This window comes from Centruroides sculpturatus, unplaced genomic scaffold, assembly GCF_000671375.1.
Source record: "Centruroides sculpturatus isolate CEXI.00-Female unplaced genomic scaffold, Cexi_2.0 scaffold1402, whole genome shotgun sequence".
Taxonomy (NCBI): Eukaryota; Metazoa; Arthropoda; class Arachnida; order Scorpiones; family Buthidae; genus Centruroides; species Centruroides sculpturatus.
In genome coordinates this window covers 38,571-62,891 of record NW_019385509.1, presented here as the reverse complement: position 1 = coordinate 62,891, position 24,321 = coordinate 38,571, and the positions used below count along the sequence as shown (strand labels likewise).

The window sequence follows — 24,321 nt, the reverse complement described above, 5'->3', positions numbered from 1 at the left end:
TACATATATATAGGTACTTTTTAATTTATTTCGTGATTTAAAATATTTCTACAAATTTTTATTTGAATACAAAACCATTTTATTTTACTTTAAGCAAGTGGAAGATTCACGACTGTTGATGAAAATCGATGAATTTTAAGATCAACATGGTAAAATTTTTATTTTTATTTCTTGTTTTTCAAATTCAATTCTGAAAGTTAAACAAGAAAAAAAAAGAATGCAAGAAAAGAAAGAAAATAAGAAAACGATAAAATAAAAATCAGAGAAAATAATAACGAAAATTGTTATTAGATAACTTTAGTTTTTCAGAAAGTTAATGTTCTTAAAACTTAATGGTTTCCCAATGAAGTACATTTTAACAACACTTCAGAATTTTAATGAACAAAGCAACATAAATTACTCCTTATATTATAAAAAAAAATAAAAATTTACTATTGTTTCCTCCCCCTCTTCTGTTGTTTTTTACAGAAAATTAAAATACTGAAAATATTTCCAATTGAATTAAAAACATTACCGTTCAATTATTTGTAGTATAATATACATTGTTTCAAAAACATTCGTTAAAAAGAAACAAAAATCAAATGGGTAAACATCATATATTATATACAGTAGTATTATTTAAGAATAGCATTCGTGTTATATTTGTGGGGAAATTCAAATAGAAAATGCGAATAAAGTAAGTTTTCAATTGAGTTTAGTATTAAATGTAAATTAATCAAGAATAAACTGCATCTAAATGTCGAGTTGAGTGGATTTCGCTGTTAGATAATCAGGTATTGAGAAAAGAAAACATAATGACAATTTCAAGCTTAATAAATATTGTATGAGAATAGAGGACAGTGTGAAAGTGCAAAGCACACATTGAATAAATGAATACTTACAATAAACATCGAGGAACCAGACGTCTTCTATTTCGCTGTCTCTCAGCTGAGGGTTATCTGCACGACACGACAGATTCCTCCCGTTGTCACTAATGGTAGGCACATAGGTCAAGACACTGATTGTTAGGTTGTCTTCTCGAATGGTTGTTTCCCTCACTTGGGTGAGTTTTTCGGTTCCCTTCCACCAGGATATTTGTGCTGGGGGTCGTGCACCTTGCGACTGGCACACCAATTCCACCTCCTGTCCGACAGATACGGGACGATAGGCAGTATGGATCCTTACGTCTAAAGGCCTCACTGGCACAAAGGAATTTGTATCACTTCTTTGTCCGTTTGCTCTCTCGTCAAAAGCAATCTACATAGAAAGAGTATTGCAAGCAAAGGAGCACATTGACACGTGGTTCTCACTACGTGACTAATTTCTGTTGTCTTGTTTCGAAATTTATTAATTTTTTTTTTCTTTGTTAAATGCAAGAATATATTTCTTTTTTTTCTAATTGTATTTATATAATTTTACTATTTTTCTTCTTTTCTTTTTGTTTCATTCACTTTAAAGTTATCGAGTTTCGTTTAATCAGCGAGTCGAAACTCTTAGTTGTAGTTAATTGCCATAATTAATTCGAGCAAAATCACCTTTAACCTAAGCTCTCCATACGAAAATTCTAATTTTAATGGATTAGAAAATTAAAAATTTTTCTGGGTAATTTTGCTAAAATCAGAAGCGAAATCAACTACAACTAAGTATATCTTTTATTATTATATACATAAACATTAATTTATATTAAAATTGTTTTCCTTTCTCATTTATTATTTTCTATAAACCAATTTTATATTCGAAACTGGTTTTAGGTATTCCTTTGCTTTCAACCAATCAGAAGCTGTGTCTCACGAATAATAAACTTTTTTTTTATAGAATTAATTATAAAATTAATTTATCATATAGCATAGTAAACAGTTTTTAGATAAGAAAAAAGTTAAAGGAAGATCGTAAACCAGATCTTTTTAATTCTGTAAAAGAAACAGTACATGCTTTAAACATCCATTCTTACAATGAATCTTTAGCAAAGATTAGAAAGGGGAGGATAAAAAAAAATTTCCAATCTAAAATTAATCAAGGTTTTTCCTAAACTTCTCTTAACATTACCTTGATTACGTACAAAGTTTGCGATTTAAAAAAAAAAAGAACATCAACCGAACATTTTCCGTTCACATTATCAAAATACAAAAATTCTTTTCGGAATCAATTTAAGTAATGAAAAACCATGACGTTGTTTACTTTAGTAGAAAAGAATTCTTGATAATATTAAATTATAAACAAGGAGAGATATTTTAACATTGCTCAATACAGAATCCAAGTTAAGGTTTTTAAAGTAAAAGTGTGCGAATAATTTAATAGAAAATATCAAGTAACAAAAGAGTAATTCTCTTGATACTAGTTTTGTTCACGAAAACACATGAGCGAACATTAAATGCAATGTTTAAAGCAATTTTCTCAACTAAACTTTCCATTAAATACAACCAATGATTGTAACAAAACGTTATGTACTACAGTACAATACATACAATTGTAAATTAAAGATTGTAGAAAATTAAAATTGTTAAAACAATAATTACTTAAGAAATTGTTTTTCTTTTTATCATAATTTTTTTAAAGATTGTTGTTTTGTTTAAGAGATAAGAAGAGTGTTCTTTTAAATAATTTTTTCTTTTATTAAATTTTTATTCAAAAATTAGTAAAAAAAAAAATCAATTTATACTTGAAAAATTTACATATATATAGGTACTTTTTAATTTATTTCGTGATTTAAAATATTTCTACAAATTTTTATTTGAATACAAAACCATTTTATTTTACTTTAAGCAAGTGGAAGATTCACGACTGTTGATGAAAATCGATGAATTTTAAGATCAACATGGTAAAATTTTTATTTTTATTTCTTGTTTTTCAAATTCAATTCTGAAAGTTAAACAAGAAAAAAAAAAGAATGCAAGAAAAGAAAGAAAATAAGAAAACGATAAAATAAAAATCAGAGAAAATAATAACGAAAATTGTTATTAGATAACTTTAGTTTTTCAGAAAGTTAATGTTCTTAAAACTTAATGGTTTCCCAATGAAGTACATTTTAACAACACTTCAGAATTTTAATGAACAAAGCAACATAAATTACTCCTTATATTATAAAAAAAAATAAAAATTTACTATTGTTTCCTCCCCCTCTTCTGTTGTTTTTTACAGAAAATTAAAATACTGAAAATATTTCCAATTGAATTAAAAACATTACCGTTCAATTATTTGTAGTATAATATACATTGTTTCAAAAACATTCGTTAAAAAGAAACAAAAATCAAATGGGTAAACAACATTCGAGAAAGTTATATTTTATTTTAAATTGGCTGAAATACTTACAATTTAAATCTAAAGTGACAGAACTAGTAACTGGAGCTGTAAAGTTGGAATTGGTTGCTTGGCAAGTAAGAACTGTCATCAGATCAGATCGGCGGATAGTAGAAAAGTGTAATTCATTCCTGGTGAAGTGCTGAGGTGTGAGTGTATATGTATCATCTATTAGAATCGAATCTTTCCACCATGTGACTTTCGGAGGAGGGTCTCCTAGAAAACAAATTACAATTAGAAAAAAAAAGTGAAATAAAGTAATTTTTTTCTTTCTCCGTTGGCTGTTTTATACGCTAAAATCCTCTTCTAAACTACAAAATATTTACATTATAATTTTAAAATCAGTTTAAATTTATTTAATCTTATAACTTAAATATGTAAGTTTTTTCTTTGATATTCATATTTATTGATTAATTATTTTATATAAGCTTATATCTCGGTTAGTTATTTCTATAAAATATGTTTGAAAAGTATACATGTTCATCAGTTAATTTACGTATTCCATCTTATATCTGTAGCATATTTAGTTATATTCTTCGCATGCAAACATTTCATTAGTTTTCATTTAGATTCATCTACAAATTAAACGGAAATAATTTAATCAATTATGGAACATGACGTTTCATCGCTTAGCATTAATAACTAAATTCTTTTAAGGAAGGGAAAAATTATTCGACCTATAAAAACCAACCGTCGATAGTTAATTTGAACTATTAAAAATCCATTTAGTTTCATAAATTCAACGAAATGTTCTCTCATCGTCAGCAAGATCATTTTATTAATAAAATTAGGAAATGAAAAAAACTTATTTTTTAATATCTATTACGAAAAACCAGGTGTTTTTAACAACGCTAGAATAATCTTTAGTTATCAAAACAATTTATTCAACTCGGCTTCAGTTTTATTCTACAATAATCTTGTTATGTCTCACTCTAGTTTCATATTACCTCAATTCAATTGCTCATGATTTATTTATCTCTCCCCATTCAGATATCAATCTACTCCACTGAAAACTATTTTAACTGTAAGCATTGTTCCTACTTCCATTAAATGTTGCTGGCTGTTACAGACGTCTGCCATTCGAAACCCGTTCCGAAGCACCCAGGTGCCAAAGGCAATTGGTTGTCTGCCACTTCCACTATTCCATTAATGAGTAAAAGTCACATGGGCTCGACATTCGCGTTTAAGATAACAGGAATAAGAGAAAATTCGTTTGACTAATGACTTGAATGAGAGAATACTATCTATTAAAGTAGTAAGAAAAAGCACCAAACAAAGTTTTGGACCAATTCCATATGCGGCTATATAAGTTCGAGTAGTATAAAAGTTTGCAGGAATTAGGCAAAAATATGTTTAAAACAAGAAAACCTAGTAGAATACTACCCTCGAGAACCATTTGATACGAGTCAAAAACGAGTATCGTTATCTAAAAATTTCCTCAGGCTTACCTAATGGCAAAAACTGCATGCAAAAGAAGAAAAATGATAAATGGTGATGGAAAGTGGTTTTTTTCTTTTTTTCCCCCGTCCGTGTAGTTCTAGGGAATAGCTTCTTTCTTACCTCCTTCACCCTCGCAGATTAGAGATAGAGGATATCCTTCATTGTACGGTCCGATGATGCCGTGAAGGTGTTGGCCAAACTCATCCATTATGATTGCTTCTCTCGGAGGCACTATGGAGAAAACAAAGCAAAACACTAAGTAATAGTTATACATTACAATTCTGATGTATACGAGAAATTAAAGTGGTGTGATTTCGAATTGCCTATTTGGACGATGCTGAAATTTTTTAAACTTTACGAAACAGAAGCATCATGTGAATGATGATTACTCTCATTCTTCTTCATTTTTTTCTATTTACGGCTATAAATCTACGTTTAATTTTCCTTTTTACGTATCTATTCTGTTTACTACACGTGTAATTTAACGATATCTGACAATGGATGGCATGTAAAATGATTAATAATTTAGTTGATTAATTAATTCCATTTATATATAGAAAATGTTAACAATCTTTTCTTTCATATTAACTTGCTGCTTTCTTTACTTTTAATGTTTTATTCTATTATAATTAAAATATGAAAATTTAATTATTATTTTACATAAATTAAAATTAATTTAATTAAAATCAGATATAATGTCATTAGAATTTATAATTTATATTATGCTATTGCTTTTAACTTTATAAAGTTATTTAATATTAACTTTTGTTATAATTAAATTGTAAATTGTATTAATATAATTAATAATTTTTCCATATTAACGAAACTGTTTTTTAAATAAAACCCTTAATTAAATTTCAGCTATATTTTGTATTTTGTTATAAAGTTTTTATTCTTTTTACACATCAAAATTATGAAAAAATTATTTTTAATATTATGAAAGAATAGTAAACACAAGAAAACCTTTAATTAATTAAATTTATTCTTTATAAATATATCAAGATATTTATTTTATAAAATTTAATTTTCTAAATAAGGAAATTAAAAAATAATTTCCTTATTTAGAAGCTCAAGATACGCTCGATTTAACTTTAAATTTTTAAATAATATTTTAATATATATATATATTTTTTCTTTTTATGAATAATTTATATTTTTTCTTCTTTAGTACATACCAAAGACGAGAGGAGAAATTATTATTATTTGCTGATTATTAAGAAATAAATAGCTAAGTTGGAAGAAGAAAAAAAATAAATCAATTTTATCGTAATTTTCGCAATAAATATTATATAAAAACGATGACTTTTTTAATATTTATGGAAAAAAAATAACTATCATTCCGCAATAAAAAAGTTGTAACTTCTTAATACTTTAAGAACGAGAATATCCTTCTCACAAATCCTTCTTCAAACTTTTCTTTCATATCTATATAAGTACGTTACAGAATATCAACAAAACCAAACTGTATATACTTAATGGAACTTAAAGATATGCAGTAATTTACGACTTTAAATGTATCCATTCTAAATAACAACTGCATAGCTATGTTACGCAGGATGAACTTTATTTACGTAATCAGTTAAACGACTTCCAAATTTGCATAAGCTAGTGCGATTGTCTGCTTTTCCTGAGATGAAGATCGGCTTGCAAAGTACACCTTTGTACTAATAGTAAAAAGTAATTAAAGTTTTACATTTATTCGTTAAATTTTGTTGGAATTTAGTTTATACAAGGATTGATTTTTGTTTTTAAATTTAAAATTGTATGTGAATTATTGGTCTTATTGTGTGTTAGTTGGATTCTAAATATAGAAGGGTGTTATGGAGGTTTTACAGTAAGAAAGTTGATGAAATTCACTTATTTTGAAAATATTTATCTGTTTAAATTGAATAAAAGCGTGGTAATTAATTTATAATGACTTTTATATCCTATAAAACAAATTTTATGCGATAATATACAGAATAGTAAATTAAGGTAGGGTGAAGCGATCACGATGCGACACTATTGACGTATTGTCGGGTCTTCTATACGTTATATAATTTTCAGCACGAATAAAATGTTTAAATGTCTTTTTTTTAATACAAATAATAAAGAATAATTGTATGTAAAGTGAGAATAAAAGGCATAATCTCGTGACGCGATACAATCGTACGACAATTGTTTTGAACACGTCTTTAACCGATTAAACTTTTCCATATTAGAAACAACGCTCTAGAAAAGAGCAATTTGTTGTATCATGTCTAACATGTTTTTATAGCTTACTTGATTAATCAGCAGATTACTTACTTCTTTATCATCTCTACTTTCGCCATAACTCACTCAAAGACGATATCATCCAAGAAGGAAGGAGATGATCGCTTAAGGAAGCGATATGTTGTAACCGGAACAATCAACCAACCCTAAATAACTCTAAGAGGATGATGATGATGATAGCTCCCACGAAATGAATATAACTTATTCAATAAGTTCTAACTCTTAAGTAATGCATTCTGCTGGAAGTAACACAGCATTATTGTTAATGAGAAAGAAAAAATGTTACAACCGTATGGAATGTAAACTTATTCAGAAAAAGTTCAATATCTTTTGAAGTACAAACAGCATTAATTAACCAATTTATAGATTTAATCAACAGTAATTCATTCATCGCATTTTGCCATCAATGAATCTGAAGAAAATCTTTAATTAAATTTTTAACAGAATTAAATTAGTGAAAAAAATCAATAAAATTTTGTTTATTTTTTCCTAATTTAATTTCATGTACAACGTTTTCTCGTCGTACATCAGATTCTTTAAACAATATCTTTTACTTTAATTACGTTTAATTATTGTAAACTAAAACAACAACACAGTTGTAAAAATAAAGAATTCATTCATTAAGTTATATTGATTAGGTTATTTTATGAAAATAATTTATGAGGGTAATAAAAATAATCTTATCGACTGTGTATAATGTAAAAGGATGAGGCAACTAAAACAATCACTTTATTTCTTATCATTGCTGAATAAACATTCTGTAACTAAACGATGTTTTTTATATTTGGTAAAAAAGAAGTATACTTAAGGTAATGGGTTCTTCGATAACAAATGTATCTCCGTGTTTCTTACTTCACACTTTTAGTAGATAACAATGAAGGAGACTCCAGATCGGTTTCCAATGTGTATTAACGATAGTTCTTAAACCGAAGAGAAGCAGAGTTCTGGTAATCGACCTGTCCTACTACAGTTCAGAGTTCAAGTAGAGTAAGCAATTTCCTTCCAGGTACATCATCAATCGTCTTAAGGTGTTTACCCAAGAGGCAAACTATCAACCTTAGGGCATCTGCTACTCAATATTTTGCTTAGATTCGAGCGCTCTAGGGAGCATTCTAATGTTAAAAATTCGAATTTTCTTACCAAAAGCAACATCAGAGAATACTTAAAAGTATCTCGATACAGTGTTGATATTCGATACTTTATCGATTTTAATATAATTTTTTTTTATAGTAGAAGAAGATAAAAGAGAAAATGAAACGACACGTAATAGAATCATAACAGAAAGAAGGGAGATACTTAAATATAAAAAATACACATTTTAATGTTAATTAAAATAGAAAAATACATAGAAAAAAAACCTCTTCTTTGCAGAAACAGTAAAGTTTTTAATCTGTAAATTTTTCTTTCTAAATAACAGTTTAATCCTTCATCCATCTTGATTATGTCCTAGTTGTCATTTCTAATCCGACTGAAGACATAGGACTTTGACATATACAAAAAGTAAAATATCATTTAAAAAAAGAAGGTAAATGTAATGTTTTCTGAAGTTCATATTTTATCAAAGAAAGCATACGACTAGAAATTCATAAATATTTGAAATGGCAGAAAAAAATAATGGAAGATACGTTGACATTTTGGAAACCGTATCTAAAAATATCAAACATTTCAAGAAATTCACGAAGAACACTCATCGTTATGAACCACATATTTGGTATCATCTGATGAAGTGGATTAAACTGACATTCAATGACCATCTTGTAAGATATATAATACTTTCGGTGCCGAATAGACGTAGAACTATATTAGATTTTTTGATAAGTGTTTTTCTCTCTTTTGGATTTCGCAAAGTTAATAACAGTTAATGTTTCATGCTTTAACTGTGTGAAAGAACGAGAGATAAAAAACAAGAAAGATAATATTAAAAGAAAAAACTTGTAATAGTTTACAAAATATCTATATGATTTCATAATATACTCCGTCGCTTCTTATTAATTTACAGCTTGATATTTCAATAAAAACACAATTTATTATTATTATTTTTTTATCGTTAAGCATTCAAAAAGTCTATTCTATAATGCACAATCCTCTATGATTATAAGTAGTATTAAAATTAATATAAGGTAACTGAATGAGTTATTATTATTATATATTTAAATTTAGTGTTTATTAATTAAGATCAATTTAAAAATATAAATAGAATTTATTTTAGAGCGAAATAACTGAATTGTTTTCAGCATTCCATTTAAGAGAAAAATAATACTCGGAATTTATATTTAAACTGGAAAGATTTGATATTTTTAAAGTCTAGTAAACAAGATTAAAAATAGATTAATGTTTTTAAAACTAAGATTTTTTATATTATTTCTTTTATATTTTACTTTGAAGTTTTGTAATCAGATAAATGTTATTTAAAATTCAACAAATATAAACATCTACAAATAATCTATTATCAATGATAAATTATTTAGGCTTCTACATATAAAAATTCGTATAAAAATCTATATAGAATCTCATTTATTAACTTTTAAATTTCGTATAAAAATTAATTGTTTACAGACTTTTAAATCCTTTTAAGTTAAATGCTTTCATCCATACTCTAAAAGCAACCATATTAAGAAGATTTATTTAATTTTAATCTTATTTTTGCATCGTTTTTAACTCATAAAATCATTTTTTTTACTAACAACGAATTAAGATTTAAAACTTGATTTACAAATTATCAAAAAAAAGTTGAATTTTATTATATAATATGGGAGTAAATAAATATTAATAAATATTTCTCACGAGTTAATAAGGCACGGTGGAAAAAAAAACAAAAGAAAAATAGTTTAAAAAATTGTTAATCAGATTTGTAATTTTGTTATTATCAAATTTACAGTATTTTGTTCTCCATTAGGAATTTTTTAAAGGACTTTTTTGTTGTAAAAAATGCTCTATGACGAGATAAATCTATAGCACAAGAAGGACATTTTTTTTCCTTGCTCGGTGTATTGTCTGAGAAGATAAAAAAATAAATAAAAATCCAATCGATCGTAGACCATCCGATTCATTTTTGTTAGGCTACAATTTTCTAAAGTCTGCAGCTTAGTTGTATCCGGTTCTAATTTTATAAAGTTGCAATACGATTCTACACTTCATGACTAGAAATACAACTGTTATTGCTACTCTTGAAAAATCAATAAATTTTCTTGACCATTTCCTTAAGAGTTTAGATAAGTATTTTATATTCTAGCATAACGTTCGTTTTTATAGAAAGTTTCAAAAGTTGTTTTCTAATTTATTTTTCAACAAAGTGAAGATAAACTGAAAAAGAAAGAGATAGAAAAGGGAAAAAAGAGAAAAGAAAAAGATGTTTAATGTACAATGACTTTTCCTGTTTATAGTTTAATGTACGGTGAATTTTTGTTTTGAAGTAATAGAAATGAGAGGAAAAAATTGATTTTTATAAATCGGAAATCGTTTTTTGTATCCTTTAGAAAAAGATTTAAAGTACATTTAAAGCTTTTAATGTAAATTGTTATTATAAAAATAAGTTTCGAATTTATCATTAAAAATCCATATAGAAAATGTAAATTTTATTCAATTTTAACAGGAATAGATTCTTTGGAAATTAAAATTTAAAAGAAAATAGTTCATCGAATAATAAAAAAATATAGTGCATTTATTGAAATAAAGAATTATATTATTATGTTTACTGTTTAAAAAAATTACTAATTACAGTAAAACTTGTCCGAAACGGAACCTGAATAAAACGGAAACCTGCCTATACAGAAAATATATATATATATATATTCGGTACAGCGCAATTCCGGTTTACACAGGTTTTACTGTATAATAAATAAAATTTATTAGTTTGCCAAGTTATAATTACTCGAATATATTAAATATATAAAGAGATAAGTCTATATATTAAAAAAATAATACAAAAATCAGCTATAAAAGACGAATGGTTTAATGTACTAAGCACATAGCTGTAAATTATGTAGCCAATTGTAGAAACAATATAAATTATTTAAAAATAGCAACATAAAATTATTTCTTTAAAAAAATTTAAAAAGTTTAGTAAAGAAAGAAAAATAAATTTTAAAAAGTTATATAAAACTAGAGAAGAGATAAAGAAAAAAAAGGAATGAAAAATCGTAATTTACATAAAGAATATTACCTTATCTCTAGAGTCTATTTAAAATCAATTCTTCCATCTGTTTTATGAATTATTCGTGAAAATAAATTAATCATTCGATTTTACAGTCATTTTAATAAAAATGGGACAATATGTATGATCCACGATTTTTCTTCTTCTGACATATTAAAAGTTTAAACACCAATAAATAATGTTCAGAAGACGAGCTTTCACTTATGTTCCGACATCGAGTATATATTTATATATGATGAATTTAAGTTGGGTGATGAAAGTCTACTTGCAATGTAGCTTGCTACAAAACTGATATATTGCTGGCAACGTCCTCTTGAGTGAAATNCCATACTCTAAAAGCAACCATATTAAGAAGATTTATTTAATTTTAATCTTATTTTTGCATCGTTTTTAACTCATAAAATCATTTTTTTTACTAACAACGAATTAAGATTTAAAACTTGATTTACAAATTATCAAAAAAAAGTTGAATTTTATTATATAATATGGGAGTAAATAAATATTAATAAATATTTCTCACGAGTTAATAAGGCACGGTGGAAAAAAAAACAAAAGAAAAATAGTTTAAAAAATTGTTAATCAGATTTGTAATTTTGTTATTATCAAATTTACAGTATTTTGTTCTCCATTAGGAATTTTTTAAAGAACTTTTTTGTTGTAAAAAATGCTCTATGACGAGATAAATCTATAGCACAAGAAGGACATTTTTTTTCCTTGCTCGGTGTATTGTCTGAGAAGATAAAAAAATAAATAAAAATCCAATCGATCGTAGACCATCCGATTCATTTTTGTTAGGCTACAATTTTCTAAAGTCTGCAGCTTAGTTGTATCCGGTTCTAATTTTATAAAGTTGCAATACGATTCTACACTTCATGACTAGAAATACAACTGTTATTGCTACTCTTGAAAAATCAATAAATTTTCTTGACCATTTCCTTAAGAGTTTAGATAAGTATTTTATATTCTAGCATAACGTTCGTTTTTATAGAAAGTTTCAAAAGTTGTTTTCTAATTTATTTTTCAACAAAGTGAAGATAAACTGAAAAAGAAAGAGATAGAAAAGGGAAAAAAGAGAAAAGAAAAAGATGTTTAATGTACAATGACTTTTCCTGTTTATAGTTTAATGTACGGTGAATTTTTGTTTTGAAGTAATAGAAATGAGAGGAAAAAATTGATTTTTATAAATCGGAAATCGTTTTTTGTATCCTTTAGAAAAAGATTTAAAGTACATTTAAAGCTTTTAATGTAAATTGTTATTATAAAAATAAGTTTCGAATTTATCATTAAAAATCCATATAGAAAATGTAAATTTTATTCAATTTTAACAGGAATAGATTCTTTGGAAATTAAAATTTAAAAGAAAATAGTTCATCGAATAATAAAAAAATATAGTGCATTTATTGAAATAAAGAATTATATTATTATGTTTACTGTTTAAAAAAATTACTAATTACAGTAAAACTTGTCCGAAACGGAACCTGAATAAAACGGAAACCTGCCTATACAGAAAATATATATATATATATATTCGGTACAGCGCAATTCCGGTTTACACAGGTTTTACTGTATAATAAATAAAATTTATTAGTTTGCCAAGTTATAATTACTCGAATATATTAAATATATAAAGAGATAAGTCTATATATTAAAAAAATAATACAAAAATCAGCTATAAAAGACGAATGGTTTAATGTACTAAGCACATAGCTGTAAATTATGTAGCCAATTGTAGAAACAATATAAATTATTTAAAAATAGCAACATAAAATTATTTCTTTAAAAAAATTTAAAAAGTTTACTAAAGAAAGAAAAATAAATTTTAAAAAGTTATATAAAACTAGAGAAGAGATAAAGAAAAAAAAGGAATGAAAAATCGTAATTTACATAAAGAATATTACCTTATCTCTAGAGTCTATTTAAAATCAATTCTTCCATCTGTTTTATGAATTATTCGTGAAAATAAATTAATCATTCGATTTTACAGTCATTTTAATAAAAATGGGACAATATGTATGATCCACGATTTTTCTTCTTCTGACATATTAAAAGTTTAAACACCAATAAATAATGTTCAGAAGACGAGCTTTCACTTATGTTCCGACATCGAGTATATATTTATATATGATGAATTTAAGTTGGGTGATGAAAGTCTACTTGCAATGTAGCTTGCTACAAAACTGATATATTGCTGGCAACGTCCTCTTGAGTGAAATACTCACTTTGCAGCACACCAAACATTCATCAAGCTAACTGTTGGTATATGCAAGCTACTACTAGCGATAGTACTTAATACCTTAAACTAAATCATTGCAACTAATTAATCGATAACTGTACTAATTAGATTTAATTAAGTTTGTGTGTAGCCCACATTGTTAGCATTGAAATGGCATTTATATTTAACTGTTGTGTAATATATAAAGGCCTACTATATAGAGAACTGTGTTCCTATAGCCTTATTACTGATTAATTATTTTATATAAGCTTATATCTCGGTTAGTTATTTCTATAAAATATGTTTGAAAAGTATACATGTTCATCAGTTAATTTACGTATTCCATCTTATATCTGTAGCATATTTAGTTATATTCTTCGCATGCAAACATTTCATTAGTTTTCATTTAGATTCATCTACAAATTAAACGGAAATAATTTAATCAATTATGGAACATGACGTTTCATCGCTTAGCATTAATAACTAAATTCTTTTAAGGAAGGGAAAAATTATTCGACCTATAAAAACCAACCGTCGATAGTTAATTTGAACTATTAAAAATCCATTTAGTTTCATAAATTCAACGAAATGTTCTCTCATCGTCAGCAAGATCATTTTATTAATAAAATTAGGAAATGAAAAAAACTTATTTTTTAATATCTATTACGAAAAACCAGGTGTTTTTAACAACGCTAGAATAATCTTTAGTTATCAAAACAATTTATTCAACTCGGCTTCAGTTTTATTCTACAATAATCTTGTTATGTCTCACTCTAGTTTCATATTACCTCAATTCAATTGCTCATGATTTATTTATCTCTCCCCATTCAGATATCAATCTACTCCACTGAAAACTATTTTAACTGTAAGCATTGTTCCTACTTCCATTAAATGTTGCTGGCTGTTACAGACGTCTGCCATTCGAAACCCGTTCCGAAGCACCCAGGTGCCAAAGGCAATTGGTTGTCTGCCACTTCCACTATTCCATTAATGAGTAAANCTTTTAAAACATAATATTCTTCTTTTGATTTGATTACTGAATTAAAATTTTCGAATAAAATAATTTGAATGAGAAAAATTGTGAATATAAATTATTATTTTACATTTTTATTCATAGAAAATTTAAATTAGAATTGTGGAAAAATTAAAATTCATAATTATTTAAATAAAGTTACTTTTATTGCATTTAAAACAGTCTTAATCTTTATTAAAATATTGTCAATCTTGATTTCTCTTTCAAATATGAAGGAAAAACTGTAAAGAATAATATGATATAATAATTAACGACCAAGAAATAAAAATTAATAAATGCCTATTACGATCAGTTTTTAAATAGCTAACAAAAGTGCTTAAGTAAATATTTAACGCAACATTTAAGAATTATAATTAAATTAATAATATAAATTACTAATAATTTTTTTAAAATTACAACTATCTTCCACTGTATAGAATTACCTAAAATTACTCATTTATTTTTGAAATTATATATATTTTTTTGTAAAGAAATCCTTTAATAAAAGTTAATTTTTTATATTTTGCACAAATATGTTAATATAAACTTTAATATTTTCTATAAATTTACATTTCTGTATACATTAAAGACAGTCTATAATTTTATATAACGCATAATTAATAACAATAAAAAAATCTTAATTATTTTTAAAGTATATATTTTTAATCTACTATCATATAATAAAACTTGAGACTCGAGAAATTTTAATATTTTATTTTATTTTTTTTAATCATATAAATAATGTATACTTAGTTTCCTCGTTAGTATGCTTACAAACGTAGAAATCAAATTGTTTAGTGTGCATGTTTTAAGTAGCTTGTTTGAGTTCGATAACACGAAAGAAGATAAATGTTAACTGTATTTAGTAACACAAAACAATACTTAGAAGAATATATGACTATAAAATATTATATAAAAAATATTCAATAAGTGGAAACATTTTTACACATTAAAAAAAATAAGAAAAAAAACTAAGTCGAAGATAGATCGTTTATTATAAAGATAACTGAATTTAACTGCATAAAAAAAAGGGAACACATATAAAATAACTTCAAGTGAAAATGCTACAAAAATTATTTATAAAATTCTCAAAGTCTCTAAAGCATAATAATCAATTAAAAAAAGAATAAAGATTTTCCCCTGAAATGTTATTAGTAACGATTTTTCTTGACAGAATGTTAAACCAAAGCAGAATATATACCAAATATTTTTCACTAAATTTGCTACAAGAATATGTAAATGAATAAAATTGATTTGCATAAATTTCCGAACATTTGGCTTAACTTGGACTCAAAAGTTTGATCTGGTTTTTCAGAAAGAGAAGACAAAAAAAAATTTCATAAATAGAAGAAAAAAAATGTTATCCAGTTGTCATCTGAAAAATCAATTGCAAACCTGAAACAATATAGTATCAATTTTTTATATAAATCTGCAAAAAATAAAACAAAAAAAAAAACAGTTTCGAGTCAGTTTAAATGGAACTATACTCAATTCGTTATTATTTTATAAGATATTTGAAAAAGTTAAAAATGACATAGAAAATAATAGCAGTAAACACAATCCACCAGAAACAATGACCTTTTCTAGAAACAAAAATAAATAAATGCTCTTAATTTAATTTTGCTTTNTGATGTCCAATTGGCTCATTTATGTCATTACCTGACATCATTTCTACTCTTTTAAATAAAATATTTTTGAAAATATATATTTAATTTTTATTATTACATTATCTGCTACGTATAAAAAAATTATTTTGTTAATGTGAGCTATTAAAACTTTAATATAACTCCATTAAATTTTATAACATAATTTGCGTAGATGCAGTACTGGAATTAGACTTGTTGTAGCCAATTTCTATAACACATAACAGGCCCTTTCTCTCCATCAAATAATAATAAATGTAGAAATATGAGGCCCCAAATTATATACTCAGAACGCGAGGCCTTAAGCTGAGACTTATTTACTTTATACGTAAAATCTAATAGATGCATTCATTCCTTACAAGAAAAGATGCATAAAGATAATTGCTCATGGCTAAAGTATACATAAATAATACTCATAAAGTGTGAAGAAATAACTTCTAAGTATATTTATATTAATGTTTTGGAANTTGTTTGTTGATTATAATAATTGAAATATTTAGAATTATTCGAATTAGTTTTCAAAATTAATATATTAAACAATAATTTCACTTTACTTAATAATTCCATTAATCATAATAATGTCTTATCTCGTTATACTAACAATGGTAATAGAAATTCAGTATAATAAGCGTAAATTATAGCGGTTTACGCTAATTATCAGTATATTAGTGTAATAAAACTATTCGTAAAGTGCATGAGATATAAATAAAATATATTGTAAAACAATATCTACTTAATATATTTTATTTTCGGTATGTAGTATAGTTTCTAAGATTGATTTGACTAACTATATAATCGAACTGAGATCAATATGGCAGCAATAAACAATCTGAATATCGATTTTTCAAAGTATCAAGTGCAGTAAATTCTTATAATTTATTACAGCTATATAAAACTTTCTCATATATTATGAAACTTGAAATTTCTTAAATGTTTTAAAGTCACAAATGCTTAAATTACAAAACATAATGCAAGTTTTTTTTTTTTAAATGCTGTATGATGGAAAGTTTAATAAATGCAAACTAACTTTATTCTTCGAATAAAATTGCTTTAATATATAAATATAATATCTGTAATATTTTTTTTATTATTATGATTTTTTTAAATGTAAAGTGATATTCTGTAGATTAGTAAAGTTTTTTTTTATATATAAAAATATATCTTAGATATGGGAAAAAATGTTATTCAGCACAAGCTCATTTAGTTTTTGTACGTGAATGATAAGCATCCACATCCAAACATCAAAATACCATGAAGAAGATTGTATCTTAATGCATCTGCTATTTTGCTAGCGAAGAGGTATTTTATCTCTATATTAAGNCAAGAAAAGATGCATAAAGATAATTGCTCATGGCTAAAGTATACATAAATAATACTCATAAAGTGTGAAGAAATAACTTCTAAGTATATTTATATTAATGTTTTGGAAGTGTTAACAAATTATTATTAAAGTTTTCTAATTCAAATTGAATTTTATAAATTTTCGTTGATGTAACTATCACAGATTGCAACAGGAAATTAAACTAATTGGATGAGCAAGTGGTTGTATGATTATTTGTAACTTGGAAACAGTAGTTTAGTCAGCTTAAAATCTTTACAAGGATTTAGAATAATATTGCAATTAGTAAAGATATTTCAAAATTAATTTTAAAACAAGTTAAAACTAAACCTTTATCATTGTTATCAGTATGATAACTAAATTTACAAGATTAGTATGAAACTTTATATCATTTACAATTAATGACTTCTGAATTTAATATATACTAATTTATTTATATAACATCCACATCCAAACATCAAAATACCATGAAGAAGATTGTATCTTAATGCATCTGCTATTTTGCTAGCGAAGAGGTATTTTATCTCTATATTAAGGATCTCGTCATCCTTTTAATAGAAGAGAGTTTTTCCTTGAAAACTTCATCTTATACACTTTCATATGTAAGTAAATATAACTCATGAATAATCTCACCTTTATAAAATGCATAATGCTTAAAAAATTTAAAACCATTCAAGCGATTTACTTAAGAGCGAAAATAATAAAATAAAATTTATTCGATACTTTTTGGGCGTTATAAGCTGTTCCTAGCTATGCAAATGTAGAATTTACACGAAAGTGTTCATGATATATTATGAAATCTCTAAAAAAATTGCAGAAGATATGAAAAATAATAGCTAAATAATACTATAAAAGGAAAAGCAGATAGCGCTTTCTAATACATTAAAATTTAGCGAGCTTTAAACATGCAAAGAAAGCATATTAAACGATCCATCATAATGTTTAAGAAATGTTCTGTATTGCTTATTAAATAATTTCCTCGTACGTCTATACTTATCTGAATTAAAGATGGTTTTTAATGGATTTCACAGTGTTAAAAGAAAGATGAGAATAAGAAATTGGAGAGTAAATTTACAAAACTGAAGAAGTGCTGAAAGGCAGATCACTTTAGGTAGTCAAGAAGACAATAAGGTGACGTAAGAAGATTGCGATAGTTACTTGGATAGAAATGAAGAGAAATTGTTGGAGCGTGCTAAATCTCACAGTGACGATGTGCACGACTTACAATGCATCTAATGGGTAAGATGTTCTTTATGACGACATAACTTCTGAAAAGATCGTGATTCATCTCTTCCACAATACTTTACAAAATCGCATTCTCAAAAAGAATTTTTGATTTTTTCTAAAAAAAAATCCCAACGAATTTCCTTTATTCTCTTCCAGTTATAATTATCATTGCCAACTTCGTAATTATGCCATTTTACTACTTAACCAACCAAACTGAAAAAATCTCAGCATTTTCGACCCCACTTCTTTATATTAAAAATAGTAATTTTTTCCTTTCGTTAAAAAGTAATTATCTCATCAAAACTTATATATTTTTTAATCAATATTTATAACAATCCCCTTACTTTATATTGCTCTTGATCTTTTCATAATATAAACATTCAAATTTATCTCAATTAAAATTTGTTTTATTTAATTAGTTAAATAAATAAATAAATATTAAAATTTTAAAACATTTTTCTTAAAATTTACCTACATAATTGACTGAAATAATGGAAAAATGAATTGTAGATTTATTTGAAATCTAATCTACTACTCCTGTAATTCAGACACGTAAAGAGATGCTAAAATCAGTATATTAGACTTCCTAAATATGCTATTGAGGGAAAAGAAGAACATTACCAGTGATTTTTAATAGAACATCTTGTGTTTCTGTTCTGGCTCGCCTGTACTCCACTCTGCACTTATATTGCCCTTCATCTTCCTTCCTCAGGTATTCAATTCTCAAGATAGATGGAGATACAGAAGAATTGTAGTGGGATCTTTTTTGATAATCTTCTCTTGGGAAATGTCTGGCTTCGTTGAGAAATGTTTCCCTCGCATCGATGGTATATATAGGACGATTACCTGATTCACCCCTGTACCATAGTATCAACGATATGTCGTCTTCTAGTGATGTTGAATTCAGGTCACACGGTAGTTCCACTTTTCCTCCGACAAGAGCATGGAAAACTGGCACAGCTATAGGGGAATACAAAATGAACTTATTACCACAATGGGTGAGTGCATTGTCCTCGTTTGTCACTTTTTTTTTTACAGCGGATCGTCTTGAAATATGTCGCCACACCCACTTGGAGTAGTCGAAGAAAACTATCTTTCCGGTAGAAAATTAAAGTCTCACGAGGTCAAATTATAATGGTAATTATTTTATGCTGTAATAATTGCACTAGTCATTTGCTGCCTTGTACATGAAACAGGCAACCGACATCAATAAAGATACAGAGGAGAGACGTTCTAATTTTGTTCAATGTGATCCTTCAGTGTCACGCAAACAGCATCTTAATAATCAAATGCAATATCATGGACCACTAACTAAGCTAATGTAAAATGACTAGCTGATTAACTTAATTTTTATTCCTATCCGATGAGATCTTTATCGTAACTACTCTCGGAAGAAATGACAGTTTTAAATTTATCCATGACGTAGACAGTTATTTTATAACCGCGATTTTAGTTTTAAAAGCAAATTTAATTATCGATTTAATTTATAAATTATTTTAATTTTCTTAATTTATTTATTATTATTTTTTTTCGCGTTTTACTTGCAAAGTTAATATCATATTATTTTACGCGAGTTTAGATAACAATTTTTAACTCGACTATAATTAATCGCATTTAAATTAATTTAATTACTTCTTAAACACGATTAAATTTATATTGATTAAAACATTTTATTAGCTACTGGACTTTAAATAAGTTATTAAAACTGTTAAATTTACNGAAAAGATGCATAAAGATAATTGCTCATGGCTAAAGTATACATAAATAATACTCATAAAGTGTGAAGAAATAACTTCTAAGTATATTTATATTAATGTTAATTAGCTAATTTCCATTATAATTATATCGTAACAATGCATATCTGATTTATGAATTATTTAAATGTATATAAATAACTATTTTCCATATTATTTAGTTGTATATTAATAAAGAAATTAAGAAAAGTTTCAAAATTTTCAAAGGTTATATTCTAAGAAAATTTGCTAAAGTGCAGTAGTCCTGTGGGTTGTGTTAACCTTTAAAAATATTAAATTTATGCTGCATTTTAGAGTTAGTATACGTCATAGGCAGCTGCTTTCTGTAGTTTTTTCCTTTTTTTTCCCGTTTGTTTTTTCTAGACATCTTGCAGAAAACAGTAGATCGATAATTTATCTGTTGTTTAACAAATTTTGCTTTGTTTTAGTGTGATATATTTATTTTACCCCTTTTTTTCTACAAGAAAAAATATATATAGATGTGACAAGAAACTTTTGAAAAATAGAAAAAGAAAGTATGTAGAAGTTTTATCCCTTTCTTTTATTTTTAAACAATTTATTTGACAAACTAAACAGGTTGAGTAATTCATTTTGCAACATGTACAACTAACTTTACTTGATTCAATGCTGTTTTCCTTTGCTATTTATTACTATATTCCTGTATCCATTAGTAAAAAAATGAGTAATTTTTACTTTATTTGTATAAAATGATATTTTTTTAAATATAAAAATTTAATATTTTAACCAAAAAAACTTTAATATAATATTATGATACCTTTTAATTATTGTCATTATTTAGTTAATTATTTCTCTTTATAAATACGGGGTAATGCAATTGAATATTCTTCTAAGAAACATTTTGTTCTTACTTTCTTTGTAATTTTTGAAAGATGATACTTCATTATAAAATTTTCATTAAACTTACATTAAATATATTCATGTATAAACAATAGAGTAATAGAAAAAATTATATAAGAAAGGTTAAAAAGATTCTCGAAATTTAATACTGAATTAATTACAGTATAAATTTATCATTTTTTTCTGTCTATAAATAAAATTTTTAAAAAAATAAATAAATGCTCTTAATTTAATTTTGCTTTTAAATAAATTATTTAAGATAATGAAATTGTAATATATTAAACTGCAGAAAAAAATTACTTAGTATAAATTAAGTACAGTATACAGTTTTTTAAAGTAGTGTCATTGTTTTTAGTAATTTTATTAATGTTTTATTTTAATAAGATGGATATTTTTAACGAGATAAAACTGAAGTGAAATTCTTTAAAAGTTTGTTGAGAAATTTATAAAAATTTAATTGCGTGTTAGAAGAAAAATTGAACAATTACTTTAACCTAAGGCTATTTATTCCATTATTGCATCACTTGGTTTCCAGTTGTCCAAAAGTTTACCCCATGTGACCCAAAGTTGTAGTAACGAGCATTCTAGTTCAACTTGTTATTTGGTTCAATGGCACTAACAAAAGAACGCGAAAATCACTTTATCGCGTACTTTCTTCATCCAGAACAGACAAGACTTTCTTTACTTCCAGGCAGTAATTAGATTGCTATGGTTCTCGGCAGCATCCAGTTATTTTACTCGTAACAGCTGTCAATCATACAGAATTCCAGTTTTACCACAAAGTGAATTATCTTTTTTTTTTTTCTTTTTTTTCTATCTTCTTTCCTTCAATCAGGATTCATTCATGCGTCACAATCGACAACGTCGTTTTCTATCAACCACTATCAGCAAAGGGTAAAAGTAGATATTTAGACCACAAACAGCTTACCTCCTGAACAGGATGGTTTCTCCACACCGGAAATTAACAGTACGGGTAGTGGAAGCAGCAAACACGAACAAAAGCCCCACCAACTCGACTCCCTCTCCAAAGTTGATATGAACGTGATGGTTTTCAACTGTAGGTAATTTGCAAACAGTTGCCTAGAGACCTCGTTCATTCCCAGAAGGAATAAAGGATTTGGCTACATTTTATCTGTTAAATTTCCTCCGATTTTAGATCCAATCTTAAAATAGAATTTTTGTATATTTTCTAACCATTTGACCTGGAGGCTATCGTAAAATGTAATGGGAAACGGGATAGCGTTTTTTTCCTCCTCCTCCTCCTCCTCTTCTTCTCTTCCTCCTGCTCCATTTTAGATTTCTGATCTCTTCTGGGAAAAGATATAGGCCTATACATCTATGTATATACAAATGTATTATTACCGAATATAAATGGTTTTACACCACAAAAGCAAATTTATCCATTGAAAGTTGCAGATAGAAAAAGGGAGAGAGCGAGACAAATTTATTTATTTCTTTGTAATATGAATAGATTAAACGTTTTTGAAATGTACGAAAAATTCTTCTAAAACGATGAAGATGTCATTTTTTACAATAATTTCTTTTTCCATAATACAAAAATTTTACGCGATAATTTGAAAAGATATAAGCTCTTGAAAAAATAAAAAAAAATGCAATGTTAGTAAAAAAAACAAGCATATTCTTTCGTTTTAGATTAAGAATAAACAAAAACAGTTATTTTTATCGACTCAGCCACGAAGTGAGAATGAAATGGCGCATTCTTATACTCTCCACGTCTCCTATTTATAGCTTCATTACCATCAAAATATCAGAAACACGTATGAAGAGATAGAAGAAAAACAATAGTTAAATTCTTATCACAAATTATAAAACACTATAGATCAAGAGATAATGAGAATTTAACAATTTCTCTAGGATTTATTCTAAAGAGATTAGTTTTTGAAGAAGGACGAAGAATTTTATTGTCAAAACGTCACCTCTTTAACATTTACGAATATTGCGTGATGCTATTACTAACTAACAGATAAGACTCTAATATGAAAAAGATTTATGATGTCCAATTGGCTCATTTATGTCATTACCTGACATCATTTCTACTCTTTTAAATAAAATATTTTTGAAAATATATATTTAATTTTTATTATTACATTATCTGCNATTCTTAACAACCAATAAACGCCTCGTTAATAAAAATGACGTTATAAATTTAAAATATAATGTAAAAATTATGAATTATTACAATATTTTTTCTCTTCCTTTAACATTCCGTACGTTATATCGATCTTTCAGCAGCTCATATGCATTTGATATTTCCTGTCCTTAAGTCATTCCTACTGCATATTATTTATATATGTATAATATATATAAAATTTGGCATTTTGTTTTGTTGATTAAGCCATAAATTTCACATCTTACTCTTCTGTTATTTCCAACTATAGATTCTTTATATATTATATAAGGGCATTTGAAATCGCATCTTCTCTTCTGTACAACGAATCTATGGATAATTGCTCATGGCTAAAGTATACATAAATAATACTCATAAAGTGTGAAGAAATAACTTCTAAGTATATTTATATTAATGTTTTGGAAGTGTTAACAAATTATTATTAAAGTTTTCTAATTCAAATTGAATTTTATAAATTTTCGTTGATGTAACTATCACAGATTGCAACAGGAAATTAAACTAATTGGATGAGCAAGTGGTTGTATGATTATTTGTAACTTGGAAACAGTAGTTTAGTCAGCTTAAAATCTTTACAAGGATTTAGAATAATATTGCAATTAGTAAAGATATTTCAAAATTAATTTTAAAACAAGTTAAAACTAAACCTTTATCATTGTTATCAGTATGATAACTAAATTTACAAGATTAGTATGAAACTTTATATCATTTACAATTAATGACTTCTGAATTTAATATATACTAATTTATTTATATAACCATATATTAAATATATAGTTTTATATAATACATAAACAAGTATGTACTGTACATAAATTATTCTACATCAAATTTTAAACGCTCTAGAGTAGCTTATATAACAAATTTTCGTATTAAAATATTTTAAAATGGAAATAATTTAATTTCTAAATAATAGAGAAAAAATTTATAAATATTAATTCACTTTATTACTTAGGAAATTAAATTTGTTTATTTCCATTTATTTATTTAATTTACTACCATATTCTA

General features: G+C 25.8%; 1 protein-coding gene across 1 annotated transcript in view; it reads right to left on the bottom strand.

The window, feature by feature from the left end:
- The window catches only part of LOC111639665 (hemicentin-2-like), a 62,475-nt gene that overhangs the window by 13,446 nt on the left and 24,708 nt on the right, over nucleotides 1–24,321 (bottom strand). Inside the window, exons 2-5 of the mRNA XM_023385579.1 lie at nucleotides 19,177–19,515; nucleotides 4,837–4,947; nucleotides 3,289–3,492; nucleotides 882–1,178 (exon numbers count right to left, since the gene is read on the bottom strand). Coding sequence (XP_023241347.1) covers nucleotides 882–1,178; nucleotides 3,289–3,492; nucleotides 4,837–4,947; nucleotides 19,177–19,515 — 951 coding nt within the window. The remainder of the gene's footprint in view (nucleotides 1–881; nucleotides 1,179–3,288; nucleotides 3,493–4,836; nucleotides 4,948–19,176; nucleotides 19,516–24,321) is intronic.